General features: G+C 41.8%; 1 protein-coding gene across 4 annotated transcripts in view; it reads right to left on the bottom strand.

Annotated features, from left to right (window-relative positions):
- Positions 1-21,488, bottom strand: part of rap1gapb (RAP1 GTPase activating protein b) — a 131,770-nt gene that overhangs the window by 90,639 nt on the left and 19,643 nt on the right. The window contains exon 1 of one of the 4 annotated variants that reach the window (XM_052075109.1): positions 5,714-5,922. The exons of 2 other annotated variants lie outside the window; for them this stretch is intronic. In XM_052075109.1, coding sequence (XP_051931069.1) covers positions 5,714-5,847 — 134 coding nt within the window. In that variant the 5' untranslated portion in view covers positions 5,848-5,922. Of the gene's footprint in view, positions 1-5,713; positions 5,923-21,488 lie in introns of those variants that run through there. One more of the 4 variants, XM_052075108.1, reaches the window with a different exon arrangement.

Below are 21,488 nucleotides of genomic sequence, written 5' to 3'. Positions count from 1 at the left end.
TTAAGATATCCTTTATTTGTCCCGCAATGGGGAAATTACAATCAGAAGAAACATATGCTACCATATTTGGAGAAACATACGCTCTAAATTGTCCCTAGGTGTGAGTGTGTGAGTGCGAATGGTTGTTCGTTTCTGTGTGCCCTGAGGATCAAGCGGCTTGGAAAATGAATGAATGTATGAATGAATGAATGAATGAATGAATGAATGAATATGCTACCATCAAAGCAACGTCTGTTTCATGGATGCCAAAACACCTTCTTACAACAGAGAGGCGAGTGGCTTCGTAGTTAAATGGTGTGGGAACTAGACTGGCTTGCCTGCAGTTCAGACCTGTCTCCCGTTGAAACTGTGAGGCACATTCATGAAGTGTAAAATGCAACTACGGAGACCTTGGCCTTTTGAACAGATGATGCTGTACATCAAGCAAGAGTGAGAAACAATTCCATCTACAAAACTTCAACAATTGGTGTTGTCAGTTCTCAAATGTTTGTTGAATGTTGTTAAAAGAAAAGGTGATGTAACACAGTGGTAAACATGACCCTGTCCCAGCTTTTTTGGAATGTGCGGCAGCCATAACATTCTATCCATTTGAACAGTAAATATCTTGTCAAATATATTCAATTTAATATAGGTTGAAGATGATTTGCACATTATTGTATGATGTGTTAAACATAAATAAAAACATCCCAATTTACTGGAATTGGGTTTGAAATGGTGGGCCAAGCATGCCTTAAAGACTGCCAAGGCCCGTAGAAACTTCAGAAAAAAAACCTGCCCTCGCAACCAGCTTCATGAATCGACACTAAATTAGAAGGACATGTCTTTCAAACTACAATTTGGGAATGCTTCCAAAGGCACCCCAACTGGAAGAAGGAGGCCGAAACAGATGGCCAAATATTAATTTGTCTATGTAGGCAGCGCATCTCGTCGAGTTTTCTGATCATTTGTCCATGAAAAACTATATCAAGTGTATTAATAACCACTCGATAAACCTTTCATTCGGGGACCATTACTGCAAAGTGGTACCCAAATAAGAAATTTAGAACATTCCACTTCTTCTATGAGATCCCACACAAACTTTTATAGAAATTGATTGACATACATCTTACATTTACCGGTATTTCTGATACTGATTGCTGTTGCATTTCTCTAAATACAAGTAACAAAAGCAGCTGTATGAATTGTTCATCTATATCAGTTGTCAGAGATTGTCCACCAGTACCATATTTGGATTATATTTTGTGATATGGAAGATGGAAACTATAACTCATGTGGATGTTGTGGAACCTACTATGCATTGAAAAGGTAAAGACATGCCAGAAGATCTGTTCGGACAATGTGACAATTTTGACAAAAACAATTTTCACTTGAACAACATCTTTTCCATCAGAATAAAACACTGCTCAGTTCTAAAAATGAGTCCAGTGACTCTCTTCAAGTGACCCCCTTTCCCAATATTAACAGTTTTGTTCTCTGTGCTCTTCCCCCTCGCTCCCCAGAGAAGCTCGTGAACGTGATCTGCATCATCCTCCTCCACTGATCCCTTTTTTTTTTGCTTATCTGCCCTGATGCCTGCCTGCCTGCCTGCCTGTCTGCCAGCCACTAACTGTCCATGCTGGGATTGAGTCAAGGATGGGAAAGGACGGCTGCCAAACGTGGGCGTGGGAGTGTGGAAGTGACTGGAGGTAAAGATGACGGCTCACAGTGCAGCTTGGAGTCACACTGCATGCAACAACTTAAAGGAAGGCAGTAAAAGTCAGTACTTATACTATCTGGTGAAACTGGTGGGGGAACAGCTGGTAGAGTACTTAGGTCGATTACAAACCAGTCCTGTACTCTCCTTGTCTCAAATTAAAAGAAAAAAAAAACAGTGTAAAAAATATATGACATGCCCGTCCAGCTGTTTCCTGCATAATTTGGGGCAGAAGGGCAGCTGCTAACCAATGTAGAGAAAGGACATGGAGAGGCAACAGGGATAGATGGAAATTAAGCAAATTACCAGTACTCGCAACCACAGTAGAATATTAGAATGATATGATTTAACCCTTTCATGCACTCTGTAACCTGATAAAATGATAAACTGTCCACTGTAGTAACCGCTGTCCCTGAAATGGTTAATTAGTAATTGTCAGTATTCTGTGCTGCTTTATGATTTGAAAACCACTGCTTTTACTTTTATTGCTGTGTGTAATATGTCCAGTCCAATGTAAAAATTCCCATTTGTTAATATAAGAAACAAAATCATGCTTGTGGTCAAGCAGAATTAAAGATGTAAACTGGATATTGAAGCAGACATGAATGTTTTGATTTTGATTTTTTTAAATCCGGTTTCACCGTCATTGTCATTGCACTGTAAAAAAAAAAATGCATTATCCGAGCCATTTATCCTCAGGAGGGTTGCGGGGCATGCTGGAGCCTATCCCAGCTGTCTTCGGGCAGTAGGCGAAGGACACCCTGAACCGGTTGCCAGCCAATTGCAGTTTACCACTTATAATTCAAATGCATATTTTTGCTGTTTTAGTCGACAAGCATCATTGCTTTTTGCATTTGTAAGTTTGTTTGATGTTAATAAAGAGTGCTGTAGTTGGATTTGTAAGACTGTATGATATCATATTTCACAGAATTTTGTTGTTGTTTCAACAAAATTTGCCATCAGTTAAAATAAAATAAACGCTGATCTTGGTAACTGTTGTTGTTGAGACTGCTATGCCCCTTGGGTCCTGTCTTTGCTTGATATTGTTTTTTTCTGTGTGCACTGTTTTCTCTCTGTATGTCTCCAATGTTGTGCCCAACTGGATTTTGCAATACATATTCATCAAAATACAAATAACCATCGAGGGGGTATATCAAATTTGTCGGTTACACAATTCTCTTCCAGCATAACAAGGTATACAGATCCACCGTTCTGCATGACCAACAAGCTGAACAGAAGAGGTGGTGGTGGCGGGGAATAATAATATTCTGTTGCTGGTCCCTCTCTCTGGAATGACCTCCCACTGAACATTCGGCAAGCCTCCTCGCTGCCCAGCTTCAAAGCCCTCCTCAAAACTCACTTGTATTCTTTGGCATTCGACCCAGCATGACTTAGATTTGTTCTCGGTTTTACTGTTTGGTGCTTTCTACTGCCTTTATTACCGATTTGTTTTACTGTTTTTTGTGCATGTTAAATTGCTCCATGTACAGCACTTTGAATGCAGCGATGGATGTTTGACAGTGCTCTATAAATACCGTTGACGTGACTTGACTTGACTTAATAATAACAACAACAAACGAAATCAGCCATGTTGGAAATACATTAGTGAGAGACATGTACCGGTAATCTACTTGAAATACATTTTTTTTTGAAACTTTATAATCCAATATCACCTCTCTGCATTGGGGCGTGTCACCTCCTTGCTTGTACGCTTAAATACAACAAACAATCACATGGCACCGGTCCAATCATGAAGCAGTTGCATTGACACTACCATGCACAAATCAGAATTTTCCAGTGCTATATCCTCTATGGGCAATGTTCAAGCGCAGCATATGCACTCCTGCCCGAGCTATATATATGCACCTTTTCATGACACTGACATCCATCCGTGCAGACTCACTATTAGGCACCCTGGCATGTGTCTTTTCAAAGGATCAAATGACATCGCACAAGATGATGCAAGGAAGTAAAAACACATCCGTGCTCTCCTCTAACTTTGTGTTTTTATGTGACATTCTGTGCGTTGTTGCTGACGGTAGGGGTTCTGCTTGTGTTGTGTGTTGACAGTGGAAATATCAGTCGGCCAATCGGCGACCACCACGACGATGACACAGACAACACAATGTTTTGGTACTTACAGCACTGTAACAACCCCCCGGGAAATGGCAAAAGTAAGAGGCCATTCAAACTTGAGTAGAGAAAACCTTTAATATGGTGTGTCTAATAATGTGGCCTGTCTGTGGCGTAAATCTGCAGCATCAGCATTGTCTTGTGGCCATGGAGCAAGAGTAAACCTTGGTTGAAGGTGACTGCCTTTAATATCGCGTGGTATCACATGAGATGTTCAGGTGTGCCTCATGGTGTGGCCAGTCTTTGGACAACACATACAACATCAGCATGATCTTTCTGGAGACTTACATCCTTTGGAAATTATGAAAACAATTATATTCTGTGTGACATGGCGCGTTTCATTGTGTGTTGGGTCATACTTGTGCCTAATGATATGGCTGACAAAATATATTATCAGCATGGTCATATGGTTGTGTAGTAAGTGCAGACTTGAAAAGACATCATTATGCTATGTTTGATGTATGGGTGTACCTAATGATGTGGCCTGTAATCAGATCAAAGGCCACGCAGCAATTTTAAATTGGACCTCCGAGCACTTGTGATAAATGGCTGCGTGTAATCCTATTGAACTGGAATCCCTAGAGCTACGGAGACGCTACTATTTCTTATCCTGTCATTATTTTTATAGGGGTCAGTTTTAATGAAGCAAGACCATCATGTAGATGATCTCATGCGTATCCCTACATCTGATTAAAATGATGACGTATGTACACTTTATGTTTGAAAAAGAATTACCAACCGGTAAGTTTGGGAAACGCTACGCTTGTCGGTAAATAGAAGAAGGAAGAACCCATTATTATTCGCTAGAAGGGAGACATGTAATCAACAGGCCACATTGTTGACCCTGAAGTGAAAGTTCACAGAGCATGCAAGGTTGTCCATTAAATGCACTAATGAGCAGAATGAACAAGCTAGTGCTACTTAGCTGCCAATGAGCCAGTAAATTGTTATTTAACTGCAAAGGGGCGGAGAACTCATGAATAAACTCTTTATTTCACCAATCCTGGTGCTAATGTTAACAAGGGCAGCAAAGACAGTCAATGATTTGTCACAGCCATGAAACAAAGACACATTCTCTCATAACTCCTTTGGGAACAACAATTGTGGATTATAATAAATACTATGAGCATAAATTAACAAGCTCGCACTGCTCAGTGGTCAACGAGCTAAGAAATGGTTACTTAACTGCAGCAGCTCAACCGCCCACCTGAATTGGTGGCGAACGCGGGAGGTAACCCTTTAACAAATGGAAATATTTGTTTCGTTAAAGTTCATGTAAACGAGCCCAGAGTAGAGTCAAGTGACCTTGCTGCAAAAGACACATTCACTAAAAATTCATTCCGATGTCAAGGTTTAGCTCATCTCATCGTTAATTTCAATGACTATTTCAAACCTAATAGATAAGTGAGAGACATAATTCATAATGGGAATATCATAGGAAATCGTTACTGTTCAAGGTTTTGTTCAAAATCTCTACTGTCGAGTTTCTTTGCATAGCCGGTAAAGTTCTTTGGTGGCCTATTGCTTTATATATCCTACGAAAAGGATTGTGGGTAACAAATCTCCTTTATTTTAAAATAAAGTAAAAGTCGGTCAGGAGTAACCTCTGCTAAAGTTGGGTTAAACTACCTTTCACCGGTTCAGGTAGTATTGGGACATCTTTCTTAAGCATTTGTAGAATTCAAACAAACAAGCTATCCACCAAGTGCCTCATGGGTCATCTAACTCAGATAGGACAGATAGGGAAAAGGGAAAATTCGTAAGCAAAACTGAGAATCCAAAGAAGCCCATTTACTCCCGACTCCTCAATAGGTGAATGGTTGTTAAGCTCTGAGGCTAAGCCCTAAAATTAAGCTGGGCTAAACGCGATGGATTTGTTGTTCTTACCCTCCGTAGGCTCCAAATGTGAAGCCTCTTCTTCTCTGAAACATCCTGTTGAGAAGCTGATGAGGCTCCTTGGGGGTGTTTTTCAATTTATTTTGTTCACTTAAAATGACACGATTACAAATGACAGGCGTCATTGGCACTTTCGACGTCTTTGGAGCAGTCGTTTTGTTTCTTCACTGTCTTCTGTACACTCCTCCCTTGTCGTCACCCTCATTAGTTTTGTGTGTGTGTGTGTCTGTCCTCTGCTTGGCATCCCTCCCACTGACTCTGTCATTGATGGGAGTTACGGATCATCGAAGGGGGGTCACATAACCATTGCTCAAGTGACTCCACAGAATTTGGGTGCAAACTTCGAGGTCATATTGTAAGTGTCAATGAAAGAAATGAATGGATCCTATTACAGCAGTTCTCGCATGTTGACAGGCAGTAACCGGATAAAGTGTAATATCGTTTGGCATTGAGCACAACAACCGAGGTTATTTCCTTCAGAGATGGGGATAGTGCAGAGGACCTTTTTTAAAGCCTAAAACATCATTATTGGACAAAATTACAACCAAAAGAATAAACATGGCACAGGCATAATGTGGTCCTGCAAACAAGAGCAAACTTCAGTTGATATTATTTTGTCTTAAATATTGTTGTTGATCACACTAGATGTGAAGGTGTCCATAGTAATGTTGCCAATATTTGAATAAAATAAACAATTTTGTCATAGTCTTGGGGGCCCTGCAGCAAGTACAAACTTGAGTCAACATTATTCCGAACTGCTTTATCCTCACTTGGGTCGGGGGGAGGAGCCAATCCCAGGAGTCTTCGGGCAGTAGGCGGGGGACATCCGGAACCGGTTGCCAGCCAATCGCAGGAGTCAACATTACTGCGCCTTTAATATTGGGTTGTATCTCAATCGATGGACAAGTGTTTACCTAATGATATGAGCAATGTTAATACACTGACACTGACATTGTTGTACGGCCATGCTGCAAGTACACACGTCTGTTTCCAAATTTGTTCATCACCGGTGCCACAGATTAAAATTTAGCTCATCAATCATAAGCGATTATAACGCAGAAAGCAGCTTAGCCAGGGAATGCTTGTCAGTAGTCGTAACTAACTCTTAAATATGGACGCCCCATAGTCAGGTCACAGGGAGAGTCACGTCAAAATGACAGTTGCATGAACCCCGAAAAATGATTACTTTAAATTATCATAAGGTGAGGTCGGGAAGTATTTGAGCAGTGACAGACATTGACAGGAAAGCAAATAAATGGAATCACCACAATTGGGTGCAACATGCATGTAGTTAATCATGTCTTTGTCTTTGCAGTGAAGAAAATAATGATGTTTTGCTAACTCCCAAAGGAATTGAGTCTCCTATTTTTATGGTTGTTTGTGATGAAAGCAACGTGTAGAACATTATTTTTTTGTTATTTTAAAAAACTGTGTAGAAGTGTATTTCATTGAGTGACAGTGTGATCCACTACAATTCGGGCTCCCACAGATTGGCTGATACATTAGCAATAATCTTTTGGCTCTCTTTTTGTAGACAACACATCTGTGATGGGGCTCAAATGATCCTAATTTTTGTGCCAGCGCAAGGCTGACTGGGTGACCCTGCCAATTTGGCAAACCAGTCTCCGCCAAAATGGCCATGCCAGCGCACTAGAGGGAGTATCGTTGGAGATGTGCCTGGAAGGAGTGACAATTTGGAAGCAGAAAGTCAATCCAAACTTAGCCCTGCTCAGACCACATCTAAGTGCTTGCCCAGGGTTGACCAATGGTCTAATGTGATTTGGTGAATTTGATTAGTGAGAAGGCAGATAGACATCAAGCTCTGTGATAAGTGTAGTGGATACTACCTTTCTTTCATTCATAAATACACGAACAGTGGACCTCCCTCCCTTAAGACCATGTGCTGCACAAAATATTCACCGTTCACAAATGTGGAACCTTGGCCCTATTTTCATGCCCATCTCAAATCGAGTGCAATGTGCAGTCTAACTGTACGTACAGCCGTTGTTTTCTTTCTTTTGATATTTTGCTAGATTAGCACCAATACAAAAGGACGTTAACGCCGTTGTGTGCAGTTGTGGTAGTGATCGCAGCCGACTGCGAGCCAATCGAAGCGGCACCCCTTATTCCCTTTAAATTCAGTGCCAATTCAGGGAGCGACGCAGTCCGCCTGGCATGTAGATGCAAGAGCTCGCCGCTCGCGCAGTACTTTTAAAAAGAACTGCAAGAAGACCTCCACTGATGAATGTTGTAAAGTTAGCAGCTCTGGATGGGAACTTGGTGATCAGTGTGGTAGCTGACCATAGTTGTGCCACGTGGTCAGGGGAATGCTATCAAAAATATTTTTAAGATGATCATGATCATTCGTTCAAAAAATTGATTAATTAAATGATTCAGTGGGATTGTCCCACACCGTTGTCATTTGTGAATGAAATATGATGACGTCCACCACAATCATCCGTGGAGCGCAGAAACTCTCTGCCTGCACTTTGTGTTGTAAAATTCTGTTCCACCACCAAGTTCAACCTGCTTTTAGGTCCTGTATTCGAAAATTCAATCTACCAATTTGCCAGATGCACCGAAAAGTGCAGTAGATTACACCCGAATGTCCGTCAAGGCATAACACCTTCACCTTCACCTAATTCACAAACACATGAAACAAGACTTTAAATTTTGCCTGTTATCACACTTAGCACACTCTACCTTGTGTCACCAAATTCAACAAGAGCCACACTGGCAATGTCTGCCAAAATGCCAAGTTAGGTGCAACATGGTCCCAAACACAACAAATGAAGACATGCCCCGATGTCTACGAAACTACTACGCATGATGTGTATAAAGCACAGAGGTTTTCAGAATCATTTTATTCCCTTCCAATCTATGTCACAGCTGGAATGAGTTGCAAAACCATCACCGACCAACTTGGAGAGAAAGTGAGAGCATTTGAAAGACACACACAAAGACCATCAATTGTCCTTGGTCTGGAGTGTCCTTGGTCTGCAGCGTCAAAATACACAGCAAGGAATGATCTGAAGTTTACTGGGACTTTGGTAATGAAGAAAACAGAAATCCACTGCGTCGCAGTGGCCTGAAATCTTGCGTCTTCAACCAAACCCTTGTTCAATACAGCACATGTACAGACCCGCCTTCAATTTTCCGGTGAACATCTCGATGACTCAGAGGCTTGAAAGCTTGCAAGCTAGTGACAACTATTTCTCGAAAGCACAAAGACATACAAAATGACCGTTTGTTTGCCAGGGAGCATGCTGAATGGTAAATGTTATATATCGTTAAATCTGACGTACATTGACTGTTTTATATCCCATCCACTGCGTTGGCATATAAAGGCAGCATTAAAACTGAACTTTTGTATCCCTTTGTTTTCTTCGTCTTTGCTCTCCTGGTTCCTCGTTAGTTTACAGCCTCTGTCACCATCTGGCTATAAACCTGTTATCATCCCCATCGGTTCATCGATTCTCCACTGTCCTACTTTGCATCAGCATCGCCAAGGGCTGGATGCCCCCCGTGACTCCTCAGTCAACCGTTTTTTTTTAAAATTCTATTAGGTGCGACTGGACTGCGGCCAGACATGGCTCATAAATCAAATCACAAGCTTTAGAGGTCGGGATACAGGAATGTGTCCCACAACAAGGTCCTCCCTTATTCCCTTATGAATTGATCTTGAAATTGATTTCGTGGGACTGGATCATTTGTCTTTCACTTTTCAATCGTCAAGTCACTCTATGTATCAAAATTGGCCTTGATGGCCGTGACCCTCAAGGAACATAACCACAAATGCGAGAGAAGCTTCTACCGAATGCGTCCATTCCTTCGTCAAGGCCGAACGCAGTTGTTTTTGTTTATTTTTCTTTTTAATGGGAACACTTAATGAAAGGAATTTATAATAATGAGGAAAATTTGCATTTTTATTTTATTTTTTTCTTTTCACTCGATGGATATTTGAAAAATTTGAGGGATTAGCACTGTGACTGTTTCTATCGCAATATCTAATCATTGTAGAGTACAAGTTATGCAGTTATATGTTTTGTGGGGTGAAAATGATACAACATGGGGAGTTATATTTCCTTTCAAATCATGATTTGCCACCTATTTCTGGTTCACTAATGTCAAATTAAAAACTTTACTATGATTGAAAAAGTGTGTAATTTTTTTGTTTTGGTTTAACATTTCCAGCACATTTAATCATTGTAACAAACGACAGCATTGGCTTCTCAAAATTTTCTTCTGGAAGAGTAAAAATGTCAAAGACTTTTTTTTTTGAGGGGCCACCAATCCAGTACATTTTTTCAGCGTAACACACTCCATCATTTTTTAAAATTATATCTACTGATTCCAAAGGTGCTGTACACGTTTATCTTTTGAGATTAGTCGTTATATTATGTAAATGAAATGTGATGAAAGTACACAAGCATGTTGTGAATGACAGCCAAGGAGCAAAATCATCCTCGTGTCATTCATCCTGCCCTCGGGCATGCTGCTGATAATGTCAAAATGTGATGTTTTTTCTGCTACTATGACTTCATTTCATGTTGCTGTAGCAAGTGTACTTTTCCACGCTCTGTCTTAAAAACGTGAAATTGCGGTGCTTTGCTCGAGTAAATGCGAAAGGGCAGTCGTGATGTAATTAGTCTTTGTCTGCAGGGTTAAAGTGCTCCTCTGGCTTGACTTTGGAGAGCCTCACTGGCGATGGAGAGAGGCGAGAGATGGAGGGGTGCGCTAATAAGAGTCTGAGCACTGTGAAATGAGGTTCAGTAACCTCCCTCAAGCAGCGCCACATTACCACATTAGACTTTACACTAACAAGTTCCATCCAAAGCCAGAGGACTTCTTTTCAGGGGCTTGTGTATGACTTGAATGCAGTACACCGCAGACCGAATCAAACAAGTCTATACTTTTTGCTGTAATTGTGAATCACCCAGAAAAAAGTGTTCACCGGTCTGTTAGAAGGATTGTTAAAAGCAGACAAAATCAAACAACCTTGGATCAGTTCTTGACAAAATGCCAGGCAAAAGCCACTTCTGAGAGAGAACATGGACTAAAGAAGGCAAAAAACGATGAGGATGCAGTTAAAGTTAAACGACCATCATTTTTATTCTTCACCCTATTCTTTATGTTTTACATTATGTATAACTCATTTATTGTGCAATAATCTAATTGTAACTTGTATTTGTTTTTTGATGTATTTTTATTGATTAGAAAACATTCATGTCTGAATTTTGGAACGGATTAGGGCATTTACATGGAAAATGCGTTTCCTAGTTCAGAAATTTCTTCCAGAATCAATTAATTTCATAAGTCGAGGTACCACTGCATTTTATTTCCTATGTTGAACATACTTCCATTAAATAGATCAAAATTTTGATTTCCGTGGCGTACAGTTACAGTATCGTTTCGATAGTCACGCTTGCTTCATGTTATTTTGCTGCTCGCAATTCCTTGCCATCTGTAATAATCTGTTGCGTGAACATCGATGAACACGTGCACAATGAAACCTTGACACAATTGACTGCCGCTTTGGTCTGGCGGCTGGAAGGCTACTTAAACTGCTAATTCAGTCTGTGCAAACCCCGCTGCATTTTCATGCTTTCCTCATCATCACTTGGGTAGTGCTTGCTCTTAATAATTCAGAAGGGTTTGAAATATTACCAAAATCTTGATCATGTAAATACTCTGCGGGGCCGATTAAAGAACGAATTGGACGATATAAATATTTGTGCCAATCCCTGTGAATTACTTACTACTATATTTAAGTACCTGCTCCATGCACAGCATATTTGCATATGATGCCGTTTGCCTGCAAAGTAGCCATTCAGAGGACGACAGCAGCATGTTAATCTTCAAGAGCTGCAGCAAAGCTTCATCAGAAGTGTCTTTAGGGCTCCACATAAGCCAATGGTGTTTTGTTACAATTCTTTGTCGCAGGGAATTGGCCAAGCTGGACTTGTTAAATATTTAAGAGGTGTGCGCGCGCGCGCCCAAGCAAGGACAACATGCTGGCCTTCTTTGTCAAAATTTTCAGCGGGCTTTATTGTAATTTATTTTATCTTTTGATATGATCTCTTCCACAAGCAGATTTCAAAGGCTTCTCAACGTCATCTGTGGGAGGAAATTCAATTTAAAGTTGTGACTTTCATCACTTGTGATTTAAATACTTCAGATGTTGAATGCAAATAAGGCCGCCAGACTTTGTTGATGAGGCTTCATGATGGACTACGACATCTGACTTCAGACAATGGACACAGGTTTTTACGATCATGATCTGCATCCTCTGGCCAGAATATTAGGCACACTATCTATAAAAAAAGACTATTAGGATCACTGCAAAGGCAGCCATTTTGATACATCTCATGGCATGGAGGATCTCGTGAATGCATTCATGTTAAGCATATTCCAAGACAAAAATCTTTGATCCGTTTGTGAAATGTGACCAAGTTTCATGATGCTGCACTTGAAAAGGGGAAAACACAGGTGCAAATCAGCGCTCTGATTGTTTTGTAATCCTGTGGCGAGACCAGCATAATGAATTCAGAAAAATATTGAAATTTGAGATGTTCGTCAGATGTTCATTCTTGTGATTCTTGGCCAGTCTTAAGCCCTTTCACCTAGTTCTAGTGCAAATCTGCCCTTTGGTTGGATTTCCAGTGGATTCAATACTGTTGCAAGACAAGCAAAGGTAGAGGATGCCTTGGAGCCAAACTCAATGCTGAAACATTTCAGCGGACCGCTTATCATGTTATCAGGTTACAGGGTGCATGAAAGGGTTAAATGGGGGTATGTTAATCAAATCCAGCTCAAAATTGATTAGTGTTGTCCTTGGCCAGTGTCTATAGGTCTTTCAATTAAATGTAAATAGCCTCTGTGATTGTTTTGTAATCCTGTGGAGAGATCAACAAAGATGAGGACTGATGCCAAAACATTTTGTTGTTTTTTTTTATATTTTTGAACAGTCTGTTAAATCTGCTTCAAAATTTAACCATGTTATCTTTGGCCATGAATGAACAGATCCTAAAACTTGCTAGAAATTGTCCTTTGACTTTTTGTGTAATCATTTTGAAGGTGTGACAAAACCTTCAGGAGGATGCAAGCAATACACATTCATTTTGTCAGCGATTGAAGTATTCTAACCAAATTGTTACGGGAACCTCTTTGAAAGTTTGCCCATTATATAAAACAATGACAAATCCACGCCCTTGAGAACATAGACTGTCTGGCCCAGTCAATAAAAATTCATTACAATGACGAGACGGCTCATGGGAACAAGAACAAACTGATGGAGATGCTTTGAGGAATGATGAGCCAGGAAGTACTTATGATCCTCCCACATTGAGGATTGGCATGCACAAAGTCGTGCGTCCAAGCAGACAGACGCAGCCAACGATGACTTCAGAGCGGCATGTGCGGGGGCGAGACGAGACGACGAGCGGCAAGACTATCTCCGTTTTCATGCTCATGACTGTGGCCATTAGGCTATTTCATGCCGTGCGCACATTAGAAGCCCGCAGAGGAAACCTAAATATGCTGCCAACTACAGTGCATGTTGCACTTATCAGATGTACAGTTGAAAGGTATTTCCAATGCAATATGATTTAGAGGTTTGTTCGTGGATGTGCAACAATTATGTATATATATACTTTATATACACACACATACTGTACATACATCGACATATACACACACACAGATACAGATAGATAGATAGATAGATAGATAGATAGATAGATAGATAGATAGATAGATAGATAGATAGATAGATAGATAGATAGATAGATAGATAGATAGATAGATAGATAGATAGATAGATAGATAGATAGATAGATAGATAGATAGATAGATAGATAGATAGATAGATAGATAGATAGATAGATAGATAGATAGATAGATAGATATCGCCAGCAGCATTGTACGTCATTAGACTGGATGTATACTTTGCAGCAGTGGAGTGACAACTACATAGAATACTTGGAAAGATGTATTGGATTGGATTACCAGGCTTCCGAAGAGCTGATCATTTTAATCATTTGTGTTTGAGGAGGAGTGAAATCTAAAATATGCAGGATAATGGGCCTCGAGGATCGTAGTTTGTGACCCATCGCCCTAGATGTATTTTTGATGCCGATTTAACAAAAAACAAATTATTATTCTATCACATCAGTGTCGTAAGTTATTTTCAATATTTGTTTTTAAGTTTGACCATATAAGTTGGCGCAGTATGGATTTCACCATGCGTTCTAATCGTTCGATCACATTTTAGAAAAATAAATCCATGTTGCTGAACCTAACACTTAACCCATTCAGGGAACAGTGGTTACTATAGTGGACAGCTTATCATTGTCACGTTACGCACAAAGCAAGAAAAGGGGACTGCTTCGTACGTAACGGAGAAAACGAAAACAAGCGGATCCCCCGAAATAGCAGACACCGACAAGGACTTTGTAAAAACAATAATATTTATTACAAACAAAAATCCCGCCTAATGAACAACAGAAAAAGCTGGTCAAAGAACGATAGCCAGGAAACGAAAAAACGCAACAACAGAAAACGCTTGCAAAAAAACGGTAAAGAACGTATGTTAACACAAATACTAGTTCACGCACGATAATATAAAGATTCCCTTGGGACGACGAAAATGTAACTAACCGCGAATGGTATCGAACAATAATTTGTGTAATATGGGCAACAGCAGTGGTACGGCATGTAATACTCCGGCAATGGGTCGACCGCCGGAGCGCCTAGCTATAGCAGGTGCAATCACTGGCAAATAGGCAGCAGGTGTGCAGGCGGCAGAAGTGAACACGTGCCACCTGCTGCCGAATACGGAACATGACAATCATGTTATTAGGTTACAGGATGCATGAAAGTGCCTCCAATTCCTGTTTGAATGTTAACATAACATGGTATGATCCATAAAACAACTTCCGTAGTGTCGTAATACATCTGGTAAGAGAATAAAAGACTTGAGAGTGAATATTGGAGTAAATCTGTTCTGAACGACTTTTATTTCTATTTCACCCGTTTTCACACGGTCCATTTGGAGTGGCAAGCGTGGCAGACATATAGAAGAATGGGAGCAGCATAATAGGAGATTCTGCGATTGCGCTCTCGGAGCAATGCATAGTGAGGATTGAGAGGGGGGGCGGGGACAGACAATCGTTTTAAAGAAAAAAAAAATGCAAATAAAAAAAGCCAGCAGGGCACACAAGTCCTCCTGGGGGAAAGGAAATCCGCAGCAAGACCCATTAGAAGGTATAAAGGAGATGGAGAAGGCTTATTATTTCACGTAACCAACCACTACCGAGTTGAATGAGAGGAAGAGGAGGAGGAAGGGAAACACCACTAGGGGCCACATTCTGGGGATTAATGACTCTGCAGATGGACTTGCTTTGATTTAGCCGCATGAGAGCGATGCCGAGATGTCTAATCTAATGGACATAATCGTGCCTGACCACCTGAAGGTTTGTCATGCGTCGACAAACCCGGCCCTCAGTCAACAAAAACGCGACGTCTCAATGTAACACAGGCAACCTCAGTCAAACATGGCGTTCCAAAATCCACTATGGGAGAGGCAAACCTTTGTGCTCTATATTTGCCCAAAAACCCACCAATCCATGATTCTTGTGCTTTCTGAAACATCCTAAAATGCTTACTGGAAAAATACTGGAAAAACCTTTCCAACCTCAGCCACATGCATATAGGAATAAGGCATGAAAGCATGCAATGATGCCACAATGAAAGAGAATGTAAAGAAATAATCAGTTATTGCCATATTTTTGGGCTTCTATTTAATGAACATTGTGCTGCTCTTTTTGGTATGTATGCCTTGGACACTTGTGGGCTTTATAATACAGACGCACGAAAAAGAGTTTCCCTGACACAGTTAGCTGCAGTAATATCAGTCATTTTTAGTAAAAAAAGAAAGAATATGTTGTGTACCTGTGAGCATTGTTATATTGTCCAGCTATATGTGTTGCATCTGTGCTGAAGTAGCCGTTGCTTACATGGTTGCAAAACCATGAAACAGAGGCTACTTGTTAGTCAGCCCATCAATGTGCTTTGGGGTGTTTGCTAGCATAAAGCTAAATAAGATATGCGGTTGTTTGAACTAAACATGGTGTTTTTCTCTTCTTTTTATCAGAATCAGAATCAGAATCATCTTTATTGGCCAAGTATGTAGAACACACAAGGAATTTGTCTCCGGTATAACACGCTGCACTAGTATCATCGTAAACAACAAAATCATTGAACCATTTTAGAGTATACCAGTAGTTTTGTAGTACCATTTTGTGGTGCAAGAAGAGTGACTATGTCAGTGACTGTTTAAGGAGTTAATGGCTAGAGGGAAGAAACTGTTTAAGTGTCTACTGGATTTGGTGCGCATGGATCTGTAGCGTCTGCCTGAGGGGAGTGGCTGAAAAAGGTGGTGGGCAGGGTGCGGGGGATCCAGGAGGATTTTCCGTGCCCTTGTCTTGATTCTTGCAGTGTGCAAGTCCTCAAGAGTGGGTAGGGCGGTGCCAACGATTTTTTCTGCCGTCCTAACTGTCCGTTGAAGTCGGATTTTGTCCTTTTTTGTGGCAGCCCCAAACCAAACCGTGATGGAAGAACACAGGATTGATTCGATGACTGCCGTGTAGAACTGTCGTAGCACCTCCTGTGGCAGGCCATGCTTCCTCAGCAGCCTCAGGAAGTACATCCGCTGCCGGGCCCTTTTCAGGATGGAGATGGTGTTGACTTCCCACTTCATGTCCTGGGAGACTGTGATTCCCAGGAACTTGAAGGTCTCGACGGTTGACACAGGGCAGTTGGATAGTGTGAGGGGCAACTGTGGAGAAGAATGTTTCCTGAAGTCCACGATCATCTCTACAGTCTTGAGTGTGTTCAGCCCGAGGTTGTGTCGGCCGCACCAGAGCTCCAGCTGCTCCACTTGTTGCCGGTACGCAGACTCGTCGCCGTCTTTGATGAGACCGATGACCGTGGTGTCGTCTGCGAACTTTATGAGTTTGACAGCTGGATCTGTTGAGGTGCAATCGTTTGTGTAGAGAGAGAAGAGCAGTGGCGAGAGGACACATCCCTGTGGGGCTCCAGTGCTGGTGTGCGTATTGATGATGTTGTTGCTCCCAGTCTCACCTGTTGTGTCCGTCCCGTCAGGAAGCTGAGGATCCACTGGCAGATCGTAGGGGACACACCGAGGTGGAGTAGTTTGGGGGTGAGGAGTTCCGGGATGATGGTGTTGAACGCAGAGCTGAAATCCACAAACAGAATCCTTGCGTAGGTCCCTGTGCTGTCGAGGTGCTTGAGGATGTAGTGCAGACCTATGTTGACTGCGTCTTCCACAGACCTGTTTGCCCGGTAGGCAAACTGGAGAGGGTCCAGCAGGGGTCCAGTGACGTTCTTTAGGTGGTTCAGCACAAGGCGTTCAAAGGACTTCATGACCACAGACGTCAGGGCGACAGGCCTATAGTCGTTCAGTTCCGATGTTGCCGATTTTTTGGGAACTGGGATGATGGTAGACTGTTTGAAGCAGGATGGGACCTCACACAGCTCCAGGGATCTGTTGAAGATTTGTGTGAAGACCGGAGCCAGCTGGTCAGCGCAGACTTTCAGGCAGGAGGGGGACACTTTGTCGGGCCCCGGAGCTTTCTTGATCTTTTGCTGCTTGAAGAGCCGTCTCACGTCCTGTTCGTGGATCTGTCGTGGAGAAAAAGAGGGTGGGGGGTAGGTAGAGTGGTTTCTGGTAGAGGTGGGTGTGTGTGGGAAATGGGGGTGTCCTTTTCAAATCAGCAGAAAAACATGTTTAGTTCATTAGCAAGACCCTTATTGTTCACTGTTTGGGGGGATGGCATTCTATAGTTAGTGATTGCTTTCAGGCCATTCCATACAGATGCAGAGTCGTTAGCAGAGAACTGGTTTTTCAGCCTCTCTGCATAGCTTCTCTTTGCGATGTTAATTTCCTTTGTCAATTGGTTTCGGGCATGTTTGTACAGTGCCCGATCTCCACTTCTAAATGCGGCCTCTTTCTCTTTCCTGAGTTGCCTGAGTTTGGGAGTAAACCATGGCTTGTTATTGTTGAAAGAGCGGAAGGACTTCGTTGGTACACACGTCCTCACAGAAACTGATGTATGATGTTACAGTGTCTGTGTATTCATCCAGTGTGCCCGTTGAAGTTTCAAAGACGCCCCAATCAGTGCAGTCTAAGCATTCTTGTAGAGCTAGCTTTGCTTCATCTGTCCATTTTTTCACAGTCTTAACAACCGGTTTAACACATTTGAGTTTCTGTCTGTATGTAGGTATTAAGTGGATTAAATTGTGGTCAGAAAGACCCAATGCTGCACGGGCGACCGATCGGTATGCATTTTTGATTGTTGTATAGCAGTGATCTAGAATGTTGCCTTCTCTGGTGAAACAGTCGATGTGCTGCTTATATCTGGGAAGTTCACGGTTAATATGTGCTCTATTAAAATCGCCCAAAATGATCAGGGGTGACTCTGGGTATTTTAGTTCGAGTTTGTTTACTTGTTCGGCTAGCGTTTGTATCGCCGTGTTAGTTTGTGGCGCAATGTAAACACCGACTAGTAAAAAGGACGTGAACTCACGTGGCGAGTAGAATGGCTTGCAGTTTAAAGACAGCGACTCCAGGTCCGGGCTGCAGTGTGCGTCAAGCTTCGTGACATCAGTGCACCATTCTTCGTTGATATAGAAGCAAATCCCACCACCTTTCGATTTCCCTGATAGCTCCGTGTCGCGGTCGGCTCGGAGAAGGCAGAAGCCGGGTAGATGTAGCGCGGGATCTGGATGGCGGTCACTGAGCCAGGTTTCAGTGAAGCAGAGCGCAGCAGAACATGCAAATGTTTTGTTGGTCTTTGTGAGGAGAAGAAGTTCATCCATCTTGTTTGGCAGAGATCGTAGATTAGCAAGATGGATCGATGGGAGCGGGGTGCGAAATCCGCGCTGCCGGAGCTTGACGAGCACGCCCGGCTCGCTTCCCCCTCCTCCGGCGGCGTTTCCATGCTCCGTACAGCGCAGCCGCTCCGCTCGCGATTAGCTCCGAAAAGCCTTGTGGATATTATACAGGAAACTTGAACTGGGAGTGGCAAGACACCCATGCTTAAGGCAGGGGTGTCAAACTCATTTTTGTCGCGGGCCACATTGTAGTTCCGGAGTCCCTAGGAGGGCTGTTATGGCTGTGAATTTTGTGAAACCATATCAATGTTTAACCAAATCCACATTTTACATATACAGTAAATATTCTGTTGTACGGACTCGTGTTTTCGCTGTCCAATTTGTCCTCACAACAGAAATTCCTCATTTGGGAAATGCATGGTACACGTCTTCATTTCGAATCTGATGAATGAAAACGGGGAAGCGAACACGTTTCTTCGGTCATGTCGACTGGGTGCTGCTTTTAAGCTCGTGCCGCGTTCTCCAGGACGTAAGCGAATAAAGTTAAAATCATTCCCAATTACAGTAAAACGCACGGCAATAAAAACTCACTCACACGTCGTCGTTTCGAATCTGATGATCGAAAAACGCAAAGTGAAAACTTGTTTTAGCGTTGTGTCTTTTCCGTCGCATCAGGTGGGCGTTGCGTGTATTTAAGCTCCCGCGGCATTACACCTCTATCCGGGTTACGGGTAGTGAAATTTCCGTTTACGCAAGTTCCGGTAACACATAATATCGTAGTCAAAATGTTAATGCATAGGATTTTATTCCGGGTGAAGGATCTTCCTTTCCATAGTATTCCTGGGATGGGAATATTTACTGTACAGCGAAAAACACATAGATAGCATAATCGAGAATAATATATTGTTCAAACATTCTAATTATTACATTCTATATGAGAATTTGAATTTTGATTCAGACTTGAGCAAGCATCATGGAAGTTGACATGCTTGGATTGCTTCCGCGGGCCACATAAAAGTGGGCCTCGACTTTGACAGATGTGCTTTAAGGCCTCATCTTGGAAGAATTTTCACTAGCTGCCAAACTGTTGGATGTAGTGGACTGACCTGAGTTCACTGCCACAACACAGCACTGATTTCTCCATGAAATCATGATTAAATATGTGAATGATTTAAATTAAAAAAAAACAGTAACATTTTTTCAGGAAAAAAAAGTGACATTATTCGTACAAACAGCACAACTATAACGTTAACTCAGTCAGCTGGACTCAAGTGTGCCATCCGCGATCAATGTTTTTGTGAATTATGAACTCTAGTAAGGCAGAAGCCATCATGGGCCACATTAAAGCCCACCAGCGTCAACGGAAAACCCACGGTGAGGCACACATGCTTCAAAGCCAGCAAGCAGATGAGAGGGTGGCCGATGCGGGTCATCAGCTTCTGATAAAGTGCCATTCACCTCGGGGGTGAGGGGGACCTGGGCTGTGTTTTTCTTGCGATGATGGATGGTGTAAATAAGCTCTTCTCTGGTAAAAAGTAAAGGGGGAAAGGATGACATTTAATCTCAATTAACAGCAAGAAGAATCGTTGCTTTTACAGGATCAGAGGTGATGCTGCAATCATTTATTCATCGTACCCTGCCCGCTGAGCCACTCATTCATTCAGTATGCCATGTTGGTGCCATTTCATTGTATCACCAAGTTACAATGTTACAAAACAAAGGTTGCCATGTTAATATCAGGCTAAAATCATAATGTTTTGGAATTGAAGTGGGAACGCTATGAGAATAAAGTTGCCATGTTACGAGAGAAAAGTGGTAAGATTAAAATGGAAGCTATAACTGAAAGTAATAAAGATGCCGGGCAACAAAACAAGTCACTCTCGTGACAAAACAAGGAAGAAAAAAAAGTATTGTCGCAATTTTATGAAATAAAATTCAAACGGTATGAAAAATAATTTATGTTATAAGCAATGCAAAACCCACCAAACTCAAGTCGTCACATAATGAGGAAATAAAGGGTAAAGTTACAAAGCAAAGGTCTTCGTCCATCCATTATCTCATCCGGTTATCCTCATATGGGAGTGAAAGTCGCCATGTGATGAAAATAAAGTAGTAATGCAGTGGGGGGAAAAAATCTATAATGTGATGAGAAAAAAAAAGTTCCCATCATGTTATAAAACAAAAGTTGTAATATTCAAGAAAAAAAATGCACTATTAAAAGCAAAAATGTAATAATGTGGTAATGTTTGGAAAAAAGATAGTTGTAATGTTACGACTGTATAAACGTTTTATGACTTTTCTTTTTCAGTATGGCCACATCACCTCTATTGCCTCCAACAAGAGGAGTTACAATTAAGCTGCAGGCTCCATCAATGCTTTTAAAAATGACAAAGCCGGAAAAAAAATGCTGTTAACCTCCTGAATTGTAAAAACACTGAGGAGCCATTGGAAGTTATTATCTCTTTCCCCTTAAATGTCACGTTGCATATTACTTTCATATTCCCAATGAGGCGATTTCGATTTTTCCATCAAGCCGAGCAAAATTGGCTGCTTGGCTTCGTCCTCGTCCAGTCCGAGACGTCCAGCATGCCCCTCAGCATGAATGTCGGGGTAATCTCCAGAAAAGCGTACATGGCTAGGAAATAACAGCTCCGTCCACAAAACCATATCGCCGGCCAGACTGACGATAAGGACAGCGTGGCGAGCTCACCACAGGAGTGTCCTGCATCCTCAATCAAAGACAGGAGAGGATATTGCAGTCAAAAGTTAAAAAGCTCTGAATCTGGCTCAGAAAATACATTGTTTTTCACAAAACATCTATTTGGTATTGTGACTCATTCTAGAAACATTA

This window comes from Hippocampus zosterae, chromosome 9 (genome assembly GCF_025434085.1).
Source record: "Hippocampus zosterae strain Florida chromosome 9, ASM2543408v3, whole genome shotgun sequence".
Classification (NCBI taxonomy): domain Eukaryota; kingdom Metazoa; phylum Chordata; class Actinopteri; order Syngnathiformes; family Syngnathidae; genus Hippocampus; species Hippocampus zosterae.
The sequence above is the reverse complement of the archived record's forward strand: the minus strand, read 5'-3'. Positions and strand labels throughout refer to the sequence as shown.